Source organism: Notamacropus eugenii, chromosome 4 (genome assembly GCF_028372415.1).
Source record: "Notamacropus eugenii isolate mMacEug1 chromosome 4, mMacEug1.pri_v2, whole genome shotgun sequence".
In the NCBI taxonomy this organism is placed as follows: domain Eukaryota; kingdom Metazoa; phylum Chordata; class Mammalia; order Diprotodontia; family Macropodidae; genus Notamacropus; species Notamacropus eugenii.
This window is the reverse complement of record NC_092875.1, coordinates 3905759-3930781: the sequence shown is the minus strand read 5'-3', so window position 1 is coordinate 3930781 and position 25023 is coordinate 3905759. Positions and strand designations below refer to the sequence as shown.

General features: G+C 39.0%; 1 protein-coding gene across 1 annotated transcript; it reads left to right on the top strand.

The window, feature by feature from the left end:
- Positions 1–776: 776 nt before the first annotated feature.
- LOC140498804 (vomeronasal type-2 receptor 26-like) lies at positions 777–24542 on the top strand. Its single transcript, XM_072599586.1, is given in 6 exon segments — positions 777–1111; positions 9556–9847; positions 12715–13518; positions 17368–17595; positions 20412–20535; positions 23626–24542. Coding segments are annotated over 6 exon segments (2700 nt in total).
- The last annotated feature ends 481 nt before the right edge of the window (positions 24543–25023 follow it).

The following is a 25023-nucleotide window of genomic DNA, read 5'->3' as shown; positions in this document are numbered from 1 at the left end:
CTTGTCCATGAAGAAGGGATTTCTACTTGATACTAGCTGAATCAGGAAAACTCCACCTTTAAGCTTCCATGATTCTGAGCATGGTGAAAGATGAGGTTTATGGGAACATCAAAGGATGGGATTTAAGAAGTGATTACTCTGTATTTCAGGTACATGGACCCTGGAACATGTGACCTCTGGTTCACTGAACGTTGTAGACACTACACCCATGAATGATCAGCTCTCAGCTCAGTGTTTCATATTGAATACTATCTGAAACAGGCAGATCCAATATCCCTCCCAGAGTGTCCTCACTGAAGGTACAACCTGGGCCAACCACAGAGTCCCTGTAACCTTGTGTAGATATAGGAATACATGAGTATCTCTAGCTGAGAGTAAGTCACTGAGACTCCAAAGTTTCAGCCATCTGGTGATCTCTACTGGGAACAGGTAGGGAGAAGCCAAAATATGTTATTTGACTTTTGTTTCTGCAGAGACACAGCTGGAGATGCTCCAGCAAGGACAGTTATTAGATCTCTCAATGGACCCAGATGTCTCTTTTGAGAATGGGGTTCAAGGGGAGGGGCAACTCCCTATAACAAACATGAGGATGCTGAGAGACAGTTCTGTCAAACAGTAAGGGTACCCTTATAAATTTAGCTCTTAGTTTTACATCATTGTTCTTGTCCTGGACAAAGGCCTGACTTGTATCTTTTCTTGTTTCCTCAGATATAAGTGGAGCACTCAAGACTAGACATCAACAATATTTCTGTTGCTGGACAGTTTCCCATAAAGCAATGACCCAAGCAGTTGACTTTGTTCTGATCCAGGCAGCAACTTGGCTCCTTCCAGGTTTGGGGCTTTGGCTGATGTTCAGGGAGACAGTGCTTCACATTAAGAGAGACACTTTCTGGTTGTTTCCTTCCCTGCTCTTCACGCTGTTCCTGCAGCTTCCTGTTTCTGTGACCAGGACACAGGAGTCCACCTGCTTCCACAAAATCAGCCCCAGAATCAGCAGAGATGGGGACGTGGTGATTGGAAGCTTTCTCCCTCTGTATGCAGTGCAAGTCAGCAATGTCACAGGAGCAGTACTTTTTACAAGTCAGCCTAACAAAGACTGTAGGAATTATCAGTAAGTGCCTATCAGTATGAAAGTTAATTTTCACTGTGTGGATTTTAAGAAGTATCCTCTTTTTAAAAAAAATGGCAAACAAGGAAACCCCAGCCACTAATCCCCCACCTTCCTCTTCCAACTTTTGTTCCCACGAATTGAGTTGCATCCTAAGTCATCTCATGTTGTCCTGATGAATATCTGACGACTGGAGAAAGTGAGGCTGGTGACCTTGCACAGCCCTCCCTCACTCAAATCAAAATCAACTGCAGGTCATGTCATCTTCTCCCTGATGTCATGGTCCTCTTTGAGAAGAAAGGGCAACATAACAACCTCCTGCAAACTAGGTTTCCTTTCTTTGATAGTTTTACAAAGTTAAAGAAAGAATATTTTCTTTCTTTCTATGTCTTTGTGTCTTTCTCTGCCTCTCTATGCCTCTATGCTCTGTCTCTGTCTCTATCCTTATCTGTCTGTGCTTTTTCCTGTCTGTTTCACTACCTTCCTCTGTTTTTATCTTGAAGTCTGATTCTTGTTTCTCTTTACCTTTATCTCTGTCTCTATCTCGTTATTTCTGATCCCTTTATCTCTGTCTTTGTCTCTGTATCTCTCTCTCCTGCACTTCTCTTCCCTTTTTCAAGGGCCATGTCTTTAGAAAGGTATAAAGATGAGGGTTTCTAGGATTCTCTATCATTTATTACCCCACCTTCCCTATCCTACCCTTCAATGTCCAGACTGACACTATGCATGGATGTCTTTGTGTTCCAGACTAGAGAGGTCTAACAAGCTGACTGGTCTAGCCTGAGCTGTGCTTGGAAACTGGGGATGTCATCTTTGTTGGATTTCTTGGGAGGACAGAAGTATATTTTGACACTAGCTATCATAAATATGAATCCTTGGGGATATAAAAACTGATAATGAAAGTTCTGTCATATTTAGAGATATGTGAATTGCTCTGTTTTCCAACTGAGTGATGTCTGAGGGTTTGGTGGTTTTTTCCTCCAAGAAGGTTGTAAGAAATGGATATTTCTCTTATATTTAATAGCTAATTGTTGTATTAGGACAAAGGATTTTCCTCTTTTCTACTTCCTTATCCAGAACCTAACCAGTGTGGGTTGTGGCTAAGGTCAAATCGGACAGTATAAGAAATTCTAAGTATGTGCTAATGGCTGTATTCCTGCTGGCATTTCCTCAGACAGGTGTGGGGAAAGGTTGATTTTCCCTATTATCAAGACAGGTGATATGGAAATTAACATCTCTGTGACCAAGAAATGAGTGACTTAAGTCACATACCAAGACTTTCATTGTTATTGTGTTAATCAATCTGAGTTGATTGCCCCCCTTTCAGAACACCTCCTCTTGGAAGGGTATATAAACTCTGACTCTATCACCAGTAGGGATCTTTGGTTTAAGGGACATAACCAAATGACTTTCCTTTTATTAATAATCTACTGACTTTATTTTGAAAAGTGATTAAATTACCCAGAAACTATGTCTCTAAAAACTTTTAAAAGGTAATAGCTACAGCTAAGCAGGAAGGGACTAGAGCTTTTCATTCTAGATTCTTAAGAAGGAGGCCCCCTCAATTGGGTCCAGAGGGAGAGTTTCTCCACAAGGAGAGTTCTCTGTTAGGCCTCTGGCCATGATCTGATTCTCCCTTTTATAAATAATCAATTTTATCTGGATAAGCATATATATGTCTCTATGTTTATTTTTAGTATTCGTGCTGTGGCTTTTTTCTAATGTTCACTCTCACAGGCAGGCCAATCATCAAGATGGGTCTACTTAAAAAATATCCTCTGAAGTAAATTACATGGTGATGAAGGAGAGAAAACCTGTGTGCACAGTGAGGGCCACCTAGGAAATCTGGGGTAGTCTGAACATTAAGCTTATGAAACCAAATGCTACTAAACTCCAAAGGTACTAGCAATATATTCTGATTTTTCTTGAAGCACTAGGGTTTCAGATATTGAAATCTGGATGAATACTCTGTGAGAAAATCTCTAAAGCCTTCAAGTTTTGGGGTTACATATGATTTGACTCTGTGTGTGTGTGTGCGTGTGTGTGTGTGTGTGTGTGTGTGTGAAAGGACTCTAAGTAAAGGTCTCCAGGTGTGTAATCATGCTCAAGAGGGCCTGGAGAGGACCCATTCCTAGTGTTTTCAGGCAGGGGTGTGTTAAATGGATTCTTGCTGTCAGGTAAAGTGAGTAAACTAAGGGAGATATTAAAAAGCAAGGAAAGAAAGCAATTTTTAATTATGACTTTTTACTTTTTGAGTCCCTAGGGAATCTGTTCTCTTTGTTTCTGAGTCAATTTGTGTGATTAGCTTGTTAAGATTAGCTCCTTAAGTAAGGAAAGTGAAAAAGCAGGGTGAAACTCTGCCAGGTGTTATTTTGAGACACTAAATGAGAGAAGAAATCTTTGTCTTGGAGTGAAAATGCCAAGTTTTTTTTTCCTTTGGTAAGTTTTTAACTTGCAGCTCCTAACTCATAACATCTCAGACCAAGTAGCCTGTAGCTTGACTGTAGCCAGCTTGGGTTGATTTCTAGGAGCAAACCCATCATCACAAGTGATACTAATTAAGGATCCACCTAAACGCAAATTAGGATGTTTAAATTAAATCTAGAGAACTGTCTTTGCCCCATGCCCAAAAAAAATATTAAACAGAAGGCAGTGTATTTAAAACCACAAAATAAGGTGGTTTTTCATCTTTTAAGATGATGATCATGGCTTTTATGTCACATTCTTAAATGTAATCCCTTTAAGATGTCAGTTAATTTGTTTAAAATGTGCCTATATTCTGTAAAAAGATTTTTTAATAAGTAATGTTGGTGAAGGGTGTAAGACAAAGGCAGCTCTCTTGATCTTTAAATTATTCAGTGTTACCTCTCTCTAGATTCTAAATAGTGAAGAAAAACAGGAGAGAAAGGAGGGTTAGTATGATTTTTAATTTGGAAAACTGTGTTAAGGGGGCAGGCAAGCATTTTGTGATCTGTTAACAGGGTTTGGGAGGAACCAGGACCCCTTGTATTTTAACAGGAACGTAAACTGTTGCATGTCTCCTAAAAGGTTTTGTAATCACTAACACTTCATAATGGATTTTTTTAAGGATTTATTCCATAAACTTCTTCTGGATCTAGGAATAGACAGTGCAGGATTCTATATCCTTTGGGGAGAATGAAAGATTTGGAGCTCTTTGATCTCTAGAGAACACCTGACTTTTGTGATATGCAGATTAATGGAGAGAATGTCCTGGTTTGAAGTAGGGTTGTTGTAAGACCTTGGTTTAATAATAGTATCATCCCAGCAGTCTGATATATGGATGAATGTACTGATAATGCATTTTTTGTTTTAGTATAATCAAGTGCCTCTGATTGAATAAAGCCCTTAAAGAAGATCTTCCCCAGTAATTAATGGGCCTGGGAAGATTTGTTGAAAGGCCTACACCTCTTGTTAATGAGCAACTGGTTCTCAAGGGTTGTGATGCCCTGTGGCTCTGAAAAGTGAATAAATACTCTGAGTTGAGATTTTACTTTGGGGCTTAGTTTTGGAAGAAGGTTTGTGTGCCAGATGAGACTCTGGGAAGCCGCTAAGCAGCAGCGCCCTCCCACCCCAGCTTTGAAAACTCAGATGTTGGTGCTTCTCTCTCTAAAAAGAATGTAGATATGTACTATGGTCAAACAGCTGGATCTGTCTGTTGCTCTATGATGCATGTATTGCTTATGTCAGACAATTGGAAGTCATGTTTGTTGACTTTGATTTCTCTGCATTTTCTCTGAAGTTCAGGGTGCTGATTTTTTCCCCCTAAACTAAATGAATAATACTTGTGCTTGATTAAAGTGATTGTTGACCCCTCAAAAGTTAACTTTCCTTTCACAAAAGCAGATCAAAGAACCTGTGATAGCAGCCCCCTAGTGTAAGGTGGGGTACTTTCTGTTATAATGACATGTTAAAGAAAGTGGGATAGTCTGAGGAATGAGTCTGAAATATTTAAAAAGAAAAATAAAGACTTGAATGAAAATATGAACAGGCAGGGGACATAAGCTGTGCACAACAGGCAGGAAGCCCCAATACCACGTGCTCCTAACCCCTCCTGTCACTGGACAGTTGTTCTGGGTGCCCATACGTTAACATCAGATGATTTAAGCGTGTTGAGAGGGTAGTATTAAGGTGGACTTTGTTTTAGGTAGGAAGAGTGAGAAAGAGAATTTTAAAGCTTAATTTGAAAGTCAATAGAGAAAGTTTTAGAGGGCTAGAAGGAATCAAAATAGAGGACACCGTGTGTTTCAAGCTTCTCTTTTAATGGAGCATCACTTTAAAATCTTTGGCAGTAGATAAGCTGGAAATAGTGAATTCCATTATATAAAATGTTTGGAATAAATAGCCCTGGTGTAAAAGATAATACTACATAATTGAAAGTATAAATTGAGGTTCTATATGACAACATTTGGAAGATAGATCCAGGTGTAAGTGAATTTTTTATGGTCTCATTTTAAGTGAAATTTATTGTTCTATATCAAGAAACTTGTCAACTGTGTGGTTTTAAGTCATGTTACTCCAGATATGTAATGTGTATAAAAATAATGCCTAACATTAATTTGATAATTTAGTGTGGTAGAAACATTGTTAAAATGTGAACTCTTCTTTAATTCTTTTAGGTTTATGTATTTAACTGTTAAAAGATTGATGCAAAATAATTAATAATAATAATAATTAATAATAACCAGTAGTGACAGTGGTGCACAAGAGTAAACCTAATTATCCACCACAACAGGCTCTGGAAACCCCCTTGAACTCTTCTTGAATCTTCCTCCTTGGTTTAGTGTTCCTCTGAGGCATTAATCTCCTCCTTTAGTCTTTCATTATCACTTTGCCCAATTTTCTGTTACCCTTAACCTATCCCAGGCTTTCATTGTCTCTTACCTCCAGATTGCCTCTGGTTACTTCCCACCCTTGATCCTATCAAAACTCCATTCTCTTGGCTCCTGGCATCAAACTTCTAGACACCCCAGCCTACTGGCCACCCTCATCAAAATCCTCCCTAGACCCCTCCTCCAATCACCCAGTCTTCTTGGCCAACCCTAGATCCCTCCTACAGTGTTTCTGTATATAAAATCCATCTCAGCCTCCATGAAGGTTCTCAATTTCAATCTAACCTACTTGCCAGTACAAGCAACACAAATGCTCAGCTTCTTTAAGACTCTAGACAATGCTGAGATTCCTTAAGAGTCTGGCCAATATGAAGGATTTTTAATAAACTTTGCTTTAATTTAGTTGAAAGAAGACTTGGGTCGAATTCATTGGGGCAGGAGCCATGTGGCACTATGCTGGGGTCCCAGAATCCCTAAACCTCAATAGTAGCAGATTAACAACTGAGTTAAGATATCACTATTTTAAGATTTCAAGATGTAACCCCAGTGCCTAGGTGTTTAAAGTGAAATGATTTGACTTAAATTAAGAACAAAAAATTGCCGGGGAAAAGATTTTTAGAAATCAGTCCATAACCAGCTTTACTCTAAAAGTAAGGTTAGATAATCATCTGGTTAACCATGTCCACCCATCTTTCAGGAAAAATCTGTAGGAAGGCCATATTAAATCTAACACTATATAAATACTGGATATGGCAAAGATATTGGTTTGCTTTGCGATTATTATAGAAAATTGTTATTATTATAGAAAATTTATATCAATATATTATATTGCCTATTATATATAATAAATATTTACTATATCAGTATTATTATATAAAATCTTAAATTAAACATTCCCTTGTATTGGTCAATTATTTAATTATTATTTAAGTAGCTTTCTGAAAGCTCTTAAGATTTCTGCCTGGGGAAACTGGTCAACACCTGTCAGCATTTAATCAAATTCTTTATATCTCTTTGCATGGTCCAAAAGCAGCAGATCCTTAGAATCTTGGGATATTTTAGCCCAGCACATTTTAAGCTAACATGATGATAACAGATGTGATTTCAAACTCTTTTGTAAAACTTTATATGAATTTCCTAGTATATGCAGCTTGAAATTCCCCAGAGGATGGAAATACGGAGCTGGAATCCTCTTTATCTGACAAGTCTCAAAGGGGATCCTAACTCTACCAGAAAGTAGAATAAAAGCTTATATGGAACTGAGAACTGAATCTGGGAATTGTTACCATGTTGTCTTTAAAAAATAATAAAATATGAATTAATGGATAAGAATCTTTTCTTTTAAAGTGCTAAGAATATTGGGCCTCAGAAATTAAAATGTTACCATTAGTAATTATAAATCTATGTTTGATTTGATTTAAGTCAAAATATGTCTTGAAGCAAAAAAGAATTGGGTCTGAATATGCTCTCTTTATCAGGATTATTATGGTAAATTACAATCTCACATCAAAAGATATTTGCTATTTGAGATTAAGAAATTTATTCATTGTATGGCCCCAAGAAAGTATCATTTACCTCAGTTTACTGTTCTGTAAGGGGATTATTAAAAAAAACTCTCTCCCAGGATTGTTGTGAGGATCACATAACTGTAAAGTGCTTGGCATAGGGCAAGCACTATGTGAATGTTAACTGTTTTTATTATCTCTTTTAATAAAATGTTACTGCCTCATATTTGATAACTTTATTTGAGGTTTTAGATGTGATCCATACACATTGCCAATGGTGATGAGATGAGTGAGATTTTTGCGTAAGGTAATTTGTAAATACATTCAAATAAATTAAAATCATCTGATTGTTAATGGTTTCATTTCGATTTTTTTTAAAGTATTGGTAAACTTTTTTATTGTGACATGGCTAATTTAATTGGGTATGTTCTTTTTGACTTAGAAAAACTGAAACTCTTCCCCATTATGAATGCTTTTTAATCAGAACAAGATGGTACTTAGGAATTTGGGATGAGTAGAAAATTACTTTGTTGTTACAGTACTTTGAGGATTTGTTTCTGTTTCTCAAAGATATTTTCCTTGAACTTAGTTTTGATAAGTTCCAGTTTTGAAGATTTATTTTTGTTTTAAAGGTGAATGAGAGATATCTGTTGTTTCACAAGTTTCCAATTAATTTACTTCATGAAAGTTTAGTGATTATTCTTTTTAAAGTCAGGATAAATTTTAAGCTGTTTTTAAGAAAAAAAAATATGTTAAGAAGGGATACTTAAGTTAAAAATTTTTGATAAAATTTTTGTGTGATTTTTTTAGAAGGCCTGCCAATTTTTATTTGTAAGCTAATTTTTTGCAATGATGTGATGATACTGATAACAATTGTGTCCTGACCAAGCATGATTAATGGAGACTTCAGAGTTTGAAGAGAAAGCTCTTGGGGGGTAGGAAATGCTCTTTGAATTTCATTCCTAGGTTTCTTGTGTGGTTGGACTGGCCTTAAATGGGCTCATAAGAGAAACATCAGTAGTCAGCAGCTCAGAGAAAGCAGCATTTGAGATTTAAGGCTAGTGAACCCCTGTCCATATCTGTCCCTGGGAATGAGGAACAGAGGTGAAAAAAAGGCTAAGGTTGGACTCTTCTAGATTGATTCTCCCATACAAGAAATCAGTCTACCTGGTTCTATATTCTAGACTATTCATAACGGCGTAGGCCTTCAGGACCAGTTTTGGTGCCGTTGTGACTATGTCCCTGCTAATAACTTTCATAGTCAATTTCTATTATCAAAGTAAAAGTTTGTTTCTGCAATATTTAATCTATTAGTTATCAGATTAATATTAAAATATCTATATTACTGTAATAAGCTGCAAGTGGGGAAGATCTTGTTACTTTGAATTAAATTTGTTTATATTCTGTGGCCTAAATAAGAGTTCAATTGGTGCTTGAACTCATCGTATGCATAAGATTCCATTCCTGAAGTATCTCATTCCTTCAGAATGATATGAACATAATTAGCCAAAGGTAAACAAGCTTGTGAAACAAAGATGTAAATCTATTAAGTCGGGAGGTTAAAGTCAAGAACCTCTTTTGTTTATATTTTAATGTTTATATTTTAATTTCAATACAGTCAATTATATTAGCAAAGAGCAGTTGCTCCAGAACTATCTTGTTACTTTCCTTTGTTATTTAATCTGGCATTAGACTATGTGTAGAAATGCATGCAAACTACTTACGGGTCACCTTGAAGATGTTCTCATGTTATCTTCTGTGCCCAATCTGTGGTAGAACATTCTGGGCTCCTATTGGTCTGCTCAGCCACAGTCAGACACATTGAAACTTGACTCTAGCACAGTGATATCATCTTGGTGCTCTTTGAGAATGAAAGACAACAACCAACTAACGAATCAATTATAAGTTTCTGAACAAAGTGCCTGGCGCCATATAAATGTTAGCTATTGTTGTGGTGGTTATTGTTGTTGTTACTAACACAAAATGAGCTGGACTGTTTAGTTTGGACTTTCACATAATTAAAGAAGCTTTCCTTCTGAAATGCCTGTTTTATTTAGGCTTTGTTAGTCAATTCTGTTTCTTTCCCTTGCAGGTGGCTGTACAAAAACTACCAGCAGGCCCTGACCATAAGGTTTGCTGTGGAGGAGATCAACAGGGACCCTGCTCTGCTGCCTAACATTTCTCTGGGATTCCAGGTCTACAATGCCTACCACAGTGATGAAAGGACCTTGGAGAGCTCCTTGAGGTGGTTGACAGGAGGGGGGCAGCTAGTCCCTAACTTCAGTTGCAGAGGACAGGACAAGTCTGTGGCTGTCATTGGAGGAGCCACATCAGCTCTATCTGTGTAGATGGGGACCTTGATGGAGCTCTACAAGTTCCCACAGGTGGGTGATAATGAGCCTGCTACCTTCTAAACCTTTATCAGACCACTCCAATTTAGGAGAGGTTAGATGGACCTCTCATTAACCTATATGCAGACTGAACACAAAGCATGGAATTAGGGTTACATAACCCTGTGGAACAATGAGTGGGGAAGGACAAAGCATTTAGAGAGTGTCTACTGCGTGCCAGGTATTGTGCTAAACACTCTCACAAATATTATATCACTTGATCCTCTCAACAACCTTGTAATTCACATACCGCTATTATTCCCAACTGAAACACATAGAAATTACATGATTTGCCTATGGTCCCTCTACCAGTAAGGGTCTAAGGACAGATTTGAAATCAGATCTTCCTGATTCCAAATGCAGTGATCCACTCACTGCTTCCAAAATCTGTTGCATATGTAGCAAAAGAGATGAAGAAGAATCAGTTATAAAAGTAGCAGAAGAAACATAAGAAAATAACATCATAAAACCAAGAGAAGACAAGACATGAAAGAGAAGAGTATGATCAGTAGTATCCAAAATTGCAGAGAAGCCAAGATGGATGAAGATTTCAAAAAGTCCATTTGATTTGACAATGAAGGGATCATAGTTGACTTTGGAGGGAACAATTTCAGACAAAGACTTTAGGCAGTATGTTGCAGAGTATTTAGCAGAAAGTTAAAGGACAGGAACAGGAGGTGTTGAATATAGACAAATTTGTCAAGAAGTTAAGCCAGGGAGTGCAGTAGAGGTATAAGACAATAACTACCAGGGTTGGTAGAATCCAAGGAGGGTTGCTTATAGGATTAGAAGAGAGGGACATTCCAGATATATTTAAACATCTGGGAAACTGCCAGGAAGTAGGGAGAGATTGCAGTTTATTGAGAGAGTGAAAATGACAGAGGGCTCAATCTGTTTAAGAAGATGGATTGGGATGGAATCAAGGTTTATTCAAAGACGTTTGCCTTTACACTCAGAGAGGCTGTCTCTTCATATTATACAGATGTGGAGGAAATAGTAAGGGAAGACATCTAAGTGATTTTACTTAAGGAAGAGAAGAGAAAATGGAACTTTCTTTTAAAAAAGACAGATTTTTTCCTTTTTAGGTGAAGTGTGGGGCAATGTCATCAGTTAAAAAGATCAGTGGTAGAAATACTGCAAGAGATTCAAAGATTCGATATGGGTACCCTTTATGTAGCATCTTCAGATTTCCGTTGTAGCACACAGCTTTAAAGTGATTGGCATATAACTTATATTATTTAATTGTTAGCTTTTATCTTTATTACATATTTTATTTCATTTGATCCTCACAATAAACCTGAAAGGTAGGTGCCCTTGTTATTCCCATTTTACAAATGAGAAAACTAAGTTATACAAGGGGTAATTGACTTACCTCAGATTTGAGCTCAGGTCTTGCCTACTCCAGGGCCAGTGCTCAATTCACTGTGCCACTCAGCAGCCAACTGAGGAGAATTCTTGTAATATTCCCAGTATTGAGTGAGATAGGGAATCAATTAGGAAGTGTAAAACAATCATGGAAAAGTAAAATGTATGTCTAATATTGTTATTAGAAGAAGAAAGATTGGGATAGACCTAAGTATGATATGATTCTAAAAAATGAAACCTTTTAGGAAAAGGTAAAAAGTGATCATCTTATACAAATGAGGTGTCAGGGGAAAAGGTAACAAAGAGAAATTGTATAGGGGTGAGGGACTGGTAGTTCTGGTACCCTGTTCATCAGGAATGAGGTAAGGAGGGAATAATACATATTTGTCTAGAAGGGTATAAAATCTTCTAAAATCAGAAAGAAACAAAAGGCTAAGGGGATAAGGAAGGAGAGAAGATAACAAGGGGATTTTTAGAGGTGAGAGTGAAAATATAAAATAAGGTGAGGTATACAAGAATATTTAGATTAAAAGGAATAGGAGGATAAGGGAGGGATCCTTACAGGGGGTAAGTTATAAAAGGGCAAGATAGTGTGCAGAAGTAAAGTAGAGGAGTGAAGCAGGATAGAAACTAAGAAATGCATGCAAACATAAAATAAAGATCAACAATAGAATATATTACAAAAATAAGTAAGGTTAGTAATCATGATCTCTGAGAAAGTTAAAACTAAAACAGGTTTAATCAAAAGTGAAAAAAGGGAAGTCACACTACATGGCAGCCATATTCATGGATATTGTTATCTAAAATAACTAAGCAAAATGCATTTGGAATATGGCTGTGGTGTAGGAAGTGATGAGTTAGTGGACTTAAAAAATCTTGAAACCTCAGATTTATGAAGGAAGAGATGATCCACCCTTATAGAAACTGCAGGCAAAGAAATAGTATGGTCTTGCATAGATGTATATGAATGTATACATCTATATATTAGGGTGACTATAGATCGTTAAGTCTATCTATTGAGCTATCTATATCTGCAATTCCTTGTAGCCTTCTTGGGGAAGGTAGCAAGAATGGAGAAAAAAAACAAAGTAAAAGGGGCACAACAGAATACAAGAGAAAACTGACAAGGAAGCAAAAGAAAGGTGGATAGCTCTGAACATAATGCATAGTATTTATTATACAGCTTTTCGTGAAATGGAAACTTATTGCTGCACATTTTGAATCTTCTCATACATTCTGCTATACCTATGGCAATGCTTTCCTTTCTTATTTTGTGCTTAAGTTTGAATATTTAAGTTTATCATGTTTCTTTTTCTTTTCTTCTTGTACATTTAAGTTTGAAATAAATTAATTTTTAAAAAAGAAAATAAAAAGATTTACTTCATTTATCCACACAGAGAAAGAATGGCTTGATGAGAGTTTATAATTTCCCTCAATACTATCCTCACTACCAAATTCAAAGAATTCAACTTTTCCCATGTTTTCCTATTGTCCAGCTCAGCTTTGGCCCTTTTGATCCAATCCTCAGTGACAAGACCCAGTTTCCTTCTCTCTACCAGATGGTTCCCAGAGACTCCTCCTTGCTGCGAGGGGTGGTCCAGTTACTGGCACACTTTAAATGGACCTGGGTAGGTCTGGTGACAACAGATGATCTCAGGGGTGAGGAATTCCTTCAGGAAGTCATAGAGAAGATGGCAAAATATGATATCTGTGCAGCCTTCACAGAGAAGATCCCTGTCAGTGAGAGACGACATGAAGAATCAGGGGTGGATTTTATGCCTAGGATCATGGCATCTTCATCCACAGTAGTTGTCATTCATGGTGATACAGATTCATTAATGATTCTGAGACATTCACAATTGCCCATTTTCCCAATACATAAGGTGTGGATCACCACTTCTCACTGGGACATCACCATGAGACCCAACTATGTTGATAGTTGCAATTTCCATGGAGCTCTCACATTTACATACCTTACCAGGGAGGTTCCTGGATTTAAGTCCTTTCTCAGATCAATCAACCCTAATAAAGACCCAGAGGACATTGCACTTAAGGAGTTCTGGTCATCAGTTTTCTGGTGCCAGGATGAGTATGAAAAACTGCAATTAGAGCAGTGTGCACCAAATGCTACCTTGGAGGCTTTCCCAATATTCATTTTTGATATGAGTATGTCTGGTCTGAGTTACACCATCTATAATGCAGTGTATGCTGTGACCTGGGCCTTTCATGAAACACTTCTGAGCAAATCAGAGACTGCATCTGAGGAAGCTGGAGAAATCTGGGTGCCTCATGCTTGGCAGGTAAGGCTCCTCTAAGAATTAGTCCTGTCCTTTGCTTACTCAGAATGTTTTGGATGGCACTCATGGTAGGCCTTCTCTTACAAACTTACAAAATCTTTGAACTCCACTATTGATGTGACCAAGACAGCACACTGTGGAGTTATTGCAAAACTCAGATTCTATCAATTAATTCTTTCTCCATTCACCTTGTTAGTTTTAGGTCTTACACACAAAACATTTTTCTATCTCTATTATGGTTCATTTTATTATCCTAACTCCAATTTCTCGCTTTTGTTTTTAGGATCAATGTGAACTTCTCTGTTTTGAATTCAAAGCCCTTCATCATCTGGATTACCTCATCAATGTCTAGGGTTTTTTACACCTTAAATCTCACTGTCATGAACTTTGAGACCCAGTGACACTGGCCTCTTTATAGTTCCTCAGAAATGTTCCATTTCCCTATTACAAGCATTTTCACTGGCTGTTCCATGTACCTACAATTCTCTCCCTCCTTCTTTACATCTCTGTCCTCCCTGGCTTCTTTCACTTCCATACTAAAATTCAACTTTCTGTGGGAAGATGTTTCTAATCCCTCTTAAAGCTACTCACTTCCCTCCGATGCTTATCTCCATATCCCCCCCCCCATATACCTTTTTGTGTTCATGGTTGTTTCCATGTTGTCTCCTCAACATTGGAAGCTGTTTGAGAGGAGGGACTGTTCTTTTGCTTTTTTGTGTAAATTGTGTGAAGCACACAGTAAGTGCTTAAGCAATGCTTGTGGAGTGTTGACTCAGTGACAGATTTGACCCATCCTGTAATCTTCTACAGACTTTTTTGGATCTTGACTCTTGTACTTGGGTGTCCTTGGGTGTTCACCAGGGTTCTGTCCTCAGCTTTCCTCTCTTCTTTCCTATAGCACTTCACTTGATTATCTCAATAGCTCTCATGGTTTCTATGATCATCTCTATGCAGAAGGTTCTTAAATTTTTGTAACCAGCCCTAACCTCTCTGTTGATCTCCAGTCTTACATCTACAGTTTTCTGTTGCACACTTTGAAGTGGATGTCCTATACATATCTGAAACTCAACATGACCAAAACTGAGCTTATTATCATTCTCCTTAGACACTTTCCCTTCTAAACTTCCTCTACAGGCAACATTCAAACTGCCTCACTGAATACTTTTGGAACACTGGTATGTGATCCTACAAATACACACTGTGCCCATAGACATAGTGGACACAAACTCCAAGAGCAATGCTAATGTGGCACACAGGTGACCAAGCAACTTTCACCTTCTGAATTTCAAGTCCTTGATGTTCTTCCCTCATAGAGGCTTCACAAAGCTGTGACCTGTTTTCTGAATGAATTAACATACAGACTGTGCCTGCTTCTTCTACAGGAATATGGTGATTCTGTTGGCTAGATCATGCTGTTGGATTTTCTTGGATTTGCTCCTTGATGCTAGCTGAATTCTTCATCACTTCCATCTCAAGGCTCAGCTGTACTTCTTTGCAGGGGAACTGTTGGACTCTTTGCAAAAGAGCAAAGATCCTTAGCCTTGGACTTACAGGAGCCTTCCAAGTTCTTTTCCCTTATGATGTCATCTCTTAGACTTGCCACTTCCCAGGCATTTCACTTTAACAACTCTTTCAGACCCAAGACTGGGCTAGTTCAGTGAGAGACCTAACACTAACTTACAGTGACCATCCCATTGATTTTCTAAATCCTCATCTCTGCAGGCTAGGCCATCACTAAGCAAAGATGATTTACCCATTAATTTATGGGTTCTGTGGTTTTGCCACAAATTGTACAGAGCTCCTGTTGAACTGTACAAATGAGGAGCTAGGGAAAAGGGCCAGAAGAGAGCTATACTCTCGGGGCAAATTTGTTTCCTCTATGGGACTTTTCTTATGCAAGTGAAGTAACTCAAAATCTCACTTTCTTAACAAATCAATCAACAACTATTTAAATTAATAAAGTCTTTCTTTGTGCCAGGCATTTTACTAGAACTGGGGATACAAGTACAAAGAATCACACAGTTCTTACTTTCAAGTCATTCACTCAGTCAGCATTTATTAAGCATTCACTGTATTTTGGGAACTGTGTTAAGGGAGAGAACATAAAGAAAGGGAACAAATTGTCTTGTCTTCAAGGAGCTTAACTTCTAATGAAGAAGTGAACAAGTATGTATATTTATGTATCTATATCCACACACACATTGTTGGGGGTGTAAGCTCAGTTTTCACGTGGACAGTCTTAGGCAGGTAAAGGTGAGGACTTCTAAACCTCAGAGTTCTCACGAGGCCCCCCAGGGAACAGCTGGGGATTGAGGGGTGAAACATGGGCTATCTCGTGCATTTCCACCTCTTCTCAGTGGAAACTTGCTGGGGAGAGCATCCCACCCTTGAGATTGGCCCATGGTCTGAGCACACCTGTTGTTGATTAGCTAGGGGCTGAGAGCACGCACAGTATTCAGGTGCAAACTATGCAGCGGGAGAGCTTAAGTAGGGACAGGAAAGCCTGAAGGTGCTCTTCTTGCTGCGGGGCCCTTGGAGGGAAGAGGGTCCCTCCCCTCTCCCACTCCCATCCTCTTGCTGTATGATCCTTGCCCCTTGGGAGGAGGAGGATCCTCTCTCCTGAGGAAGAATTCACCCTGCATATGGATATGTAACTAAGACCCTGAATAAAGCCTAACCCTTGTTTGACTCTGGAAAGTCTCTTCTCTCAACACGTTTACCCGGCTGATCACCAAAGACCTGTGAAAGGTAAGAAGGCTCGGGTAGCTCATCGGCCTCAAGGCCGAACAATGCATCATAAACATAAGTTCCTAAAATCAAATATAATACTTATAGTAGCATCATCTTTTGTCTAAGAACAACACAATAGTCCTTTTGGATCAGATTGTTTTCTTCTCTTCTGCTCTAAAGAGGTGATTTTAAGCTCAGACTTAAGAATACAGTGACAATCACTCTAACTTGGTTAGATAAATTCCTAATTTGGGGATATGTAAGGGGAGTAAGGGGAGTTCTGAATTCCCCAGAATGATTAAGAAATTGGGAGATATGGGGGAAAGTGCAATCAGAACTAGAAAGAATAACAAAAAAAAGCAGTGTTTTCAGGACTGAGGCATGCCTCATTGAAGGGTGGGAGATGAAATAAATGAGAACAAAATTAGTTTAAGGTGAAAAATGTGGTAATTATGGGGCAGGAATACCAGAGATCATAATGGGAATTTATATTAGATAAATGCCATTCAGAGACCTTTAAAATGTCCAGTTTTGTGGATGCTGAGGAAGAGGTATCTGAATCTAACCCAACTGAGTGTTCAACTTGATTACATGTAAGTGGTGACCAAATTGATGCTCTGTCTTGTTCCCTATGAATAACCTTTTTCCTTCCAAGTACATATGCTAGCTATGAATCAGCTACCACCAAGATCATGGCATGCCTCAAAGCACCTCAATTCTCTGCCCCCAGATTTCCCCACAAGGAATAAATTTCCTTTCCCAATTGTGATGTTCCTTTCAGTTTCATTGGAATAAGGAAATATAATGATTAAAAGAATAATATTTATCATTTTGATAACTCTTTAAGACCAACAGAGTGCTTTGAGATATTATTCTATTTGATGTTTTACTTCATTTTAAAGAGGAAAAAAATAGAGGAGATGAAATAAGATAAATGACTTGCCCAAGGACATTGAGCTTATAGGGTGTGTGAGGCAGAATTTCAACTCACAAATATCATTCCTCCAAAACGTGACACAAACCTCAGTTCACTAACTGTAGCATCTCTGGAAAAATACAGGGGTTTCACTTCTTGGACAACCCTGATACCAAGAAATAATGGAGATTTCTCTTCCTTTTCAGCTCCACTCCATTCTGAAGGACATTCAGTTTAACAACAGTGTTGGTGACCATGTATTTATGGATGAGAAAAAAAGCTCTGAAGCTCAATATGACATTAGGAACTACGTGATTTATCATAATGATACTGAACTGATGCTGAAAGTGGACCAATTTATCCCCAGCGCTCCACCTGGTCAAGATTTCACCATGTGTGAGGAAGCCATTGACTGGGGATGGATAGGTTCAAAGGTCAGAGATTATTTCCATGTCAACTTACACATTCAGTCTTAAGAACAGGTCTCACTCTACTTACCTCACTGAACATTCAATATTTATGCATAGCAAATCTCACCTAGCTCCCTTTTTTCTTTTGCTTTTGGGGCAAACTGTTGGATGAAAAAATAAGCCATCAGGTTTCCAGGCATTGTGACAGTCAGCATCAGAGGAGATGGAACAGAGAGGGATTTTAGAGGTCACCTTGTCTACCTCTTTATTTCACAGAAAATCAAAAGGAGACCAGAAAGCTTTTGTTGGGTCCAAGGACCTTTGACCCCAAAGCTATTCTTCTTATCCAATTCCCTGTATCTTCATGAATGATGGTGAAGCTTCGACACGCTTCAATTGAGTTAAGACAAAATTTCATCCTGTTGCTAGGCAAAGTTTTGTTCTATGTAAGCTAAAATTAGTGCAATATGCTTTCTCAAATTAGCCAGATATCAGATGTGCTCTAATAGTCTGTATTTCCATTACACTATAGTTCATATATAGCTCTGAAGATTCTCACCTGACATCATTTTCATACTGAAGGTCTGATATCTCTAGTACAAGGCTAAAACCTCTCCCTCTGGGTGCCAGGAGTCACCTGGAGGTGTCTTGGTGAGGATGTCTTCACTGAAGTTACATCAGGTTTCAATTTTGATATTTTTGCCCAATATGAATTACAGGGATCAGTGGCCCAGTATTTTTCACCAATTAGCATCAATTAGATTTTATAAAAGTATATTTACTGAGAAGACATAGCAAAAAAAAAGAGTACAATCATTCCTCCCTAGACAATGTTTGGGGACACACTCTCTCTTACACCAGTTGGGTATGGGGGAACCAAACTTGAAATATTGTAAAAAAATATTTGCTCAAAAAGTCTTTCTCCAAATTCTGGGAACCAAGATGATGCAATAAGAAGTCACTATCACTCTCCCTTTTTGACCTCTTAAAAAAACAGGAAATAGCATGCCAGCAAAAATTCTGTAACAGCAGAGCCAGCAGAAAGTCAGAGTGGAGCAGTCTCTTAGCCTGGGAAATTTGGAGGTTCAGCAAGAAATGTCCTCACCGTTAAGGTAAAAGGGGAGTTCATTCCAGGAAAGGAAATGAGTGTCCCACCATGACAGCAGCAAGTTCCCCCTGAGCAAATCAGCAGGAGATCCTAAGTCCCACGGTAGTAAAATGGCAAACACCAACACCAGGACCCCCCACATGCCTTAGAGTAGCCAAGGGAATCAGCAGACTCCAGCTTACAGAGCTACCATGTGTACTGGTGCAGCCCCCAGCAGGTAAGGGTCCCCCAGCAGCAGACCTCCACACTATTCAGTGCAATCTAGGGTGCATAGGCATCTTCCAGAAGGCAAATCTCCCTATGCTTTCACAAAGTACTGGGGAAATGCAGAAAACCCCCACTTGGCCTCAGTACACAACAGATACCACCACTAGGACCCCAGCTGAGCACCAGGGAAGGTGTCAGACTCCTAAAACCCCCAGCTGCTAGCACCTGAAGCCCTAACACATGAAGCAGGTAACTAGGCCCCTGGCACCCAGCACAAGATCCTTGGGACAGTGCCCCCTATGCTTCAGCAGGAGAGCTCAACTTTAAAAGCCTGGAAATAGGCGAACATCATGAGCAAGAAACAGAAAAGAACACTGATGACAGAGAATTATTATGGTGACAGGGAAGATCAAAATACCAACTCAAAGGGAAATATGAGTTTGGATTCCAACCCCAAAGAGCCTTCTTTGATGAGCTCAGGAAGGATTTTCAAAGCCAAATAATGAAAGTAGAAGAAAAATTTAAAAATCCAGCATCACAACTGGACATATGTTTGCCTCTGTTATGACCTGATTAAGGTCTTCCTCCTCAGAGCTGTGTTGCTTCCAGGGTGGAATCCAATTCAGTTCTAGACTCCCATCACTGGATTTATGGTAGCTCACTTTGTGAAGCTCAAATTTCCAAGGCTCCTTCACCTAAATGCAAGAAAGAAGAAATAAAAGAGGCAAAACAAAGGGTCCTGTAGTCACTGGCCACATGTTGGTCACTGGTGGCAGGAAGGTGAAGCCTTTATTTGCCCAGAGATTTATAGCGTACAACTCCCAAAAAAAAAAAAAGAAACGGTATTGTCCAGTTACTGCCTTTTGAAAACAATCTCAATTCTGACTCAGCACCCAACCAAGTAGTCCCTCTTTTTCATACATTACAGGGGTTTTGGACGATCAGAATGTCAGGCGATGCCTGTAATGGGAAACAGATTTTTTCCAATAGAAAACATCTCTTTTTTCTGAAAGAAAGTAACTTAGTCTCTTCCACATGGTTTGGTAAGAGGTAGAACAGAGTACTTACCCTTTGGGGAGATCGGTATCATTGACTAAGTTCCTGTTATGGGACAGTCCTACATGTTTATATCTTTTCCATACTACACAAAGAAAGTTTGAATGTAATTTTGGATGATCATCAGTCTTTCATTCAGCAGCTTAGGTCATAACTATGAGAATGATTCAGGGTATATTTAGCAGTATACTTAGTGTCCTAAGATCAGCCAGCCCAAAGCCCTCATTTAACAAATGATTAAATTCAAGTCCCCAGAGGGCAATAGTTTTAGCCAAAGTACCACAGCAGGTGACAGAAATAGCACCAGAAGGAGATTCCTTAAACATTCTATCGGTGATGTCCATTGACGCATGAACCTGGTATACTACTCAGGGTTGTTTTAGAAGATACACTTTCTTGGCATTCCCCATCCACCCTAAATATCTCTTTAGTTATTGGGATACTTCCCACTCTCTTGTTATTGGCTCAGGTCCCCAGCTCTGTGTGCAGTGACAGCTGTGGCCCTGGATACAGGAAGACAACTAAGGAGGGAAAGCCTATCTGCTGTTTCAGCTGTTCCCTGTGCCCAGAGGGGGAGATTTCCAATACAATTGGTATGTGTCTGCACGGGGTTCCCTTGTGAGCTTTGTGACACAGAACAGTGAGATTGGGCTACTGGAGTCATATGCAATCCACAGTAACATCACTGCCCAAGTAACAGGTTATAAACAGTCTAGGAGAATTCAGGGCAAATGTATGAGATAAGGAAACAATGCAGGAAGTAACAGCCTGAGAAGAGTATCTGACATCACAAAATAATGTAAATTATAATTGATTATTTTTGTGTGTATATATAACATATATACCTGCGTCTACATGTATATGTACACACATATGCTACATAAATCTATTCATTTAGTACTTACATTCACCCCATGCTAGGAGGGCAGGGACCTGTTGTCCAATCTCTGAACTCAAGAATATATTGGGCTTGAGGCTTGGTCTTTGAGCAAGAAATCTAGCAGGAAACCCAAAATAAAAAAGGCAGCTTTTGGCCATGGAAGTGTACCTTCCCCTGGTTGGGGGATCCCAGGAAAGGAGGGAGAGAAGGGGAGGGAAGTGAAGGGGAAAGGAAAGGAACTCCTACTCACTCACAGGTTGTATTTGTGTTTCATTCTCAAAGAGGATCGTGACATTAAGATGATGAGTTGAATTGCAGTTGACTTTGATTTGAATGAGAGAGAGATGTACAAGGTCACCAGCCTCACTTTCTCCTCCAGAGTCATCTGGGTGCAGAGGCCAAATATTCATCATGATGACAGGAGATGTCCCAGGGTGCAATGGGAGACCTTCACCATTTCAGGCTATCTTGTCAGATTCTCATTTTGAGTAAGATAGACCCTTTCAATGAATAGGCACCTTTAAGTAGTTACTCAAGGGATGGCCACTTAAAAAAAAAAGTCACACTGGGAGGGGAAGACTCTCAGAGTTCCTGGGTAAAGAGAAATAGTTATTATTTAGTGTTTACATAAATTTATAAATTTACAAAATTGAATTTTGATGCAGTAGGTGATTCTGTTTTCAAGTGTTGCTGGGGTGGAGTGCCATTTCCTCTGGGTGGAATGGACTATTCTTAAAATGTTCGCTTTTTTCTGGAAGATTTTGGTATGCTTTGCAATGCAGACAGACTGAAATCAGTGTCACTGAAACATGCCAACATAGCGTGATTAGCTGGAAGATGACTCACAGGGACCTTTTCAGATGTCTCCTTTTATTTATGAAATCTGTAAAGACGACATGACTCCCTCAGATCTGATGTGGGCTGTGCCAAGGTTAATACTACTGTCTCCTGACCTTGGGCCTAGAGTTCTTTCTTCTACACTGTATTGTTCATTTCATGTACGAAGTCAGAGATTCAGAATAAAACATGATTACATCAGGAGAATAACATAACTCACAATCATGAGCCCAGAAAAGAGAGGAATAGAATAGCAGAAAAGGAGCTGGCCTTGGAGTCCAGAAGACCTCAAGTCAGTCCAATCTCCAAATACTGGTTTCATGTACCAGGTCAAGTTAATTTATCCCCCTGTGTACCAAGTTAAGAAAGAAGTCCTTAGCATTTTACATGTCATGTTAGTCCGGGAAGATTATGAAACTCTTTTCAAGATATTGTTCTTTTTTTATTTTAAAATGTAGTAAATACTAAATTTCAGGCATTATTAGTAAAAATAATTATGTATTTTCTTACATCGGAAGTTGTGGCCCCTGTGAAATGCACCAACAAACCTAGTTGGGGATCTATGGACTTTAGCTTAAGAATCACTGCTCTAACACCACACTTTGCAGAAAAGAAATTTCTGCCTGTCCTGGTAAATAATGATAGCTACTAAGTGGGATAGGTTTAGTGAAGACTTCTCAGACTGTGATTCTTCTCCCAGGGGTGAGGGAAGAAAGAGAGGCTCAAGGTTACAATATTTTTAAAATAGAATAGTTTCATATAAGGATATAAAACTGTGTAGTGTATTAGGGTCTCAATGATTGGATAAAACTTACATAATTCCTCGATGTCTTCATTTCAAAAGGGATTGGTTAGATTTCACATCTAGAATGTAAGATCATATTCTCAGCTAATGAGGATAATGGTCAGTGGGGGGAGGAGGGACTTGCGTTAGGGTCTATATAAATCACTGCCTTTTTCTTTGTCTTCAGCTTTCCTACTCCTACAGGTTGGCCCCACTTCTCGAGAATCGAATAAATCTCTTTTCTGTCATCACTTTGAGAGGCCTCTGAGTAACTGATTTATGTAGGGGCCTGAACCATCCCACACACTACCATTCATGTTGTTCTTGAAAGTTCACAAAGCACTTGAGAAATATTACCTTGTTTGATGCTTAGAAAAACTCTGGGTGAGGAACTGCAAGATCTTTTATACGTGAAGAAACTGACACAAACAGAGGTTAAGTGACTTGGTCAGGATCACTCAGCTAGTATAGATCTGAGGCAAGGTTTGAACTCAGGTCTTCTTGATTTCTATCTGCTTTCAAATGCCAAGATAAAGGACTTGAGAAAGTCTTACCATCCTGGTGAAATCATGGTCTGATTTTAAAAAGCAAAATAAAATACGAAATTCTCATTTAATGAAGTGTCATGTCTGATGGTTGACAAATCTGATTATGAAAAGAACTGAATTATACAGAGATGGAAAAAGAGCTATAAATAGGCTCTTCTCTGAATGTGAATGACTCAGTTCATGACGAAGTCCCTTAGGGAATAGAATTGGGGTTGTTTTCATTTTTATGTTAATAAAGCATCTGAAAGTATGATATACTACAGTGAATCTTACATAAGAAATGAACCCCTGAAGTCTAGTCAGTTAAGCTGGTTCTAGAACACTTTGCTTATTTATCGGGGGTCTTGAGTCTTCATTAAACTAATCACAAAAAAATGTGGTTCACTATTTACAGACCATGAAGTAGGCAGTAGGGTTTGTTAAACACATACTCTGTGCCAAGCTTAGTGCTAAGTGCTGTGTATACAAAGAAGGGCAAAACTAATTCCTGCACTCAAGGAATTTACCTACTAATAGGGAAGACACTATGTGAATAGAATATTTAGGGAAGGTAATCTCATAGAGGAGGTCACTAGCAGTAGATCCTCCTGCACTAGACAGGATCTGACAGGATTCTTTTCCTCTTCAGATTCAGACCACTGTGAGAAATGCCCAGAAGATAAGTATGCAAATAAGGACAGAGATTACTGCGTCCCCAAGGTTGTGATCTTCTTGGACATTGTAGAGCCTTTGGGCGTGACTCTGGCACTGATAGCTGTGTCCTTCTCCCTCCTGGCAGCCCTGGTTCTCTGGGTGTTTGTGAAGTTTCGAGACACTGCCATAGTCAAGGCCAACAACCGAACTCTCAGCTACACTCTCCTCATCTCCCTCACCTTCTGTTTTCTCTGCTCCTTGCTCTTCGTTGGCCGTCCCACTGCAGCCACCTGCCTCCTCAGACAAACAACTTTTGGAGTTGTCTTCACTGTGGCCGTGTCCTCTATTTTGGCAAAAACCATTATGGTGGTTCTGGCCTTCAGGGCTACAAGACCAGGTAGTAGAGTCAGGATGTGGGTACAATCTAGGGTGTGTAACTCTGTTGTCCTCATCTGCTCTGGCATTCAAGTGATTCTCTGTGGCATCTGGCTGGAAACTTCTCCCCCTTTCCCAGACATGGACCCACACTCTGAACCTGGTCACATCATCATTCAATGTAATGAGGGCTCTGATATTGCCTTCTACTGTGTCCTGGGCTACATGGGCTTCCTAGCCCTAGGTAGCTTCACTGTGGCTTTCCTGGCCAGAAACCTGCCTGACACCTTCAACGAAGCCAAGTTCATCACATTCAGCATGTTGGTGTTCTGCAGTGTGTGGGTCTCCTTCCTGCCCACATGCCAGAGCACCAAGGGTAAGGCCATGGTGATTGTCGAGATCTTCTCCATCCTGGCCTTCAGTGCTGGGTTACTGGGCTGCATCTTTATTCCCAACTGCTATATGATCCTGCTGAAGTCAGAAAGGAACACCCAACAAGGGATAAAGAAAAAAAGTGGATTCCAAAGGCAGAAATTATTCTAGGACCTTGCCTAAGAATTCCTGCCAGAAGCATAAAAAGATTTCAATAATAACTCTTGTCATTTTGGGACATTCATTTCACCATCTTTTGAATAATTTCAATATGACTAATTTCAGCTGGATCTTTTTCCAGTTCCCCACATGTTGTCAGAGACATCCAGGTGTTTGCTGGTAATTGTTTAGGAAAGAGCTCTCTGAACTCATTAAAAAAAAATTATTACTATCCTCCATTTTTCTAAAGAGTTTTTTTAATTTTAAACATTTATATCAGTCTTTTAACAATTAAATTCAAAAGAATCAGAGTTCACTTATCTAATCCATATTTTAATAAATACAAAATTGTATCACATTTATATGAGGCACTATTTTCATACAGTTAACAAACTGGTAACATGAGGTAACTTGGGTCAAACACACCCACCTACCAACTTTCCTGACCCATACATTTTCCCTATTTGTCTTAATGCCAAATTGTACAGTAAAT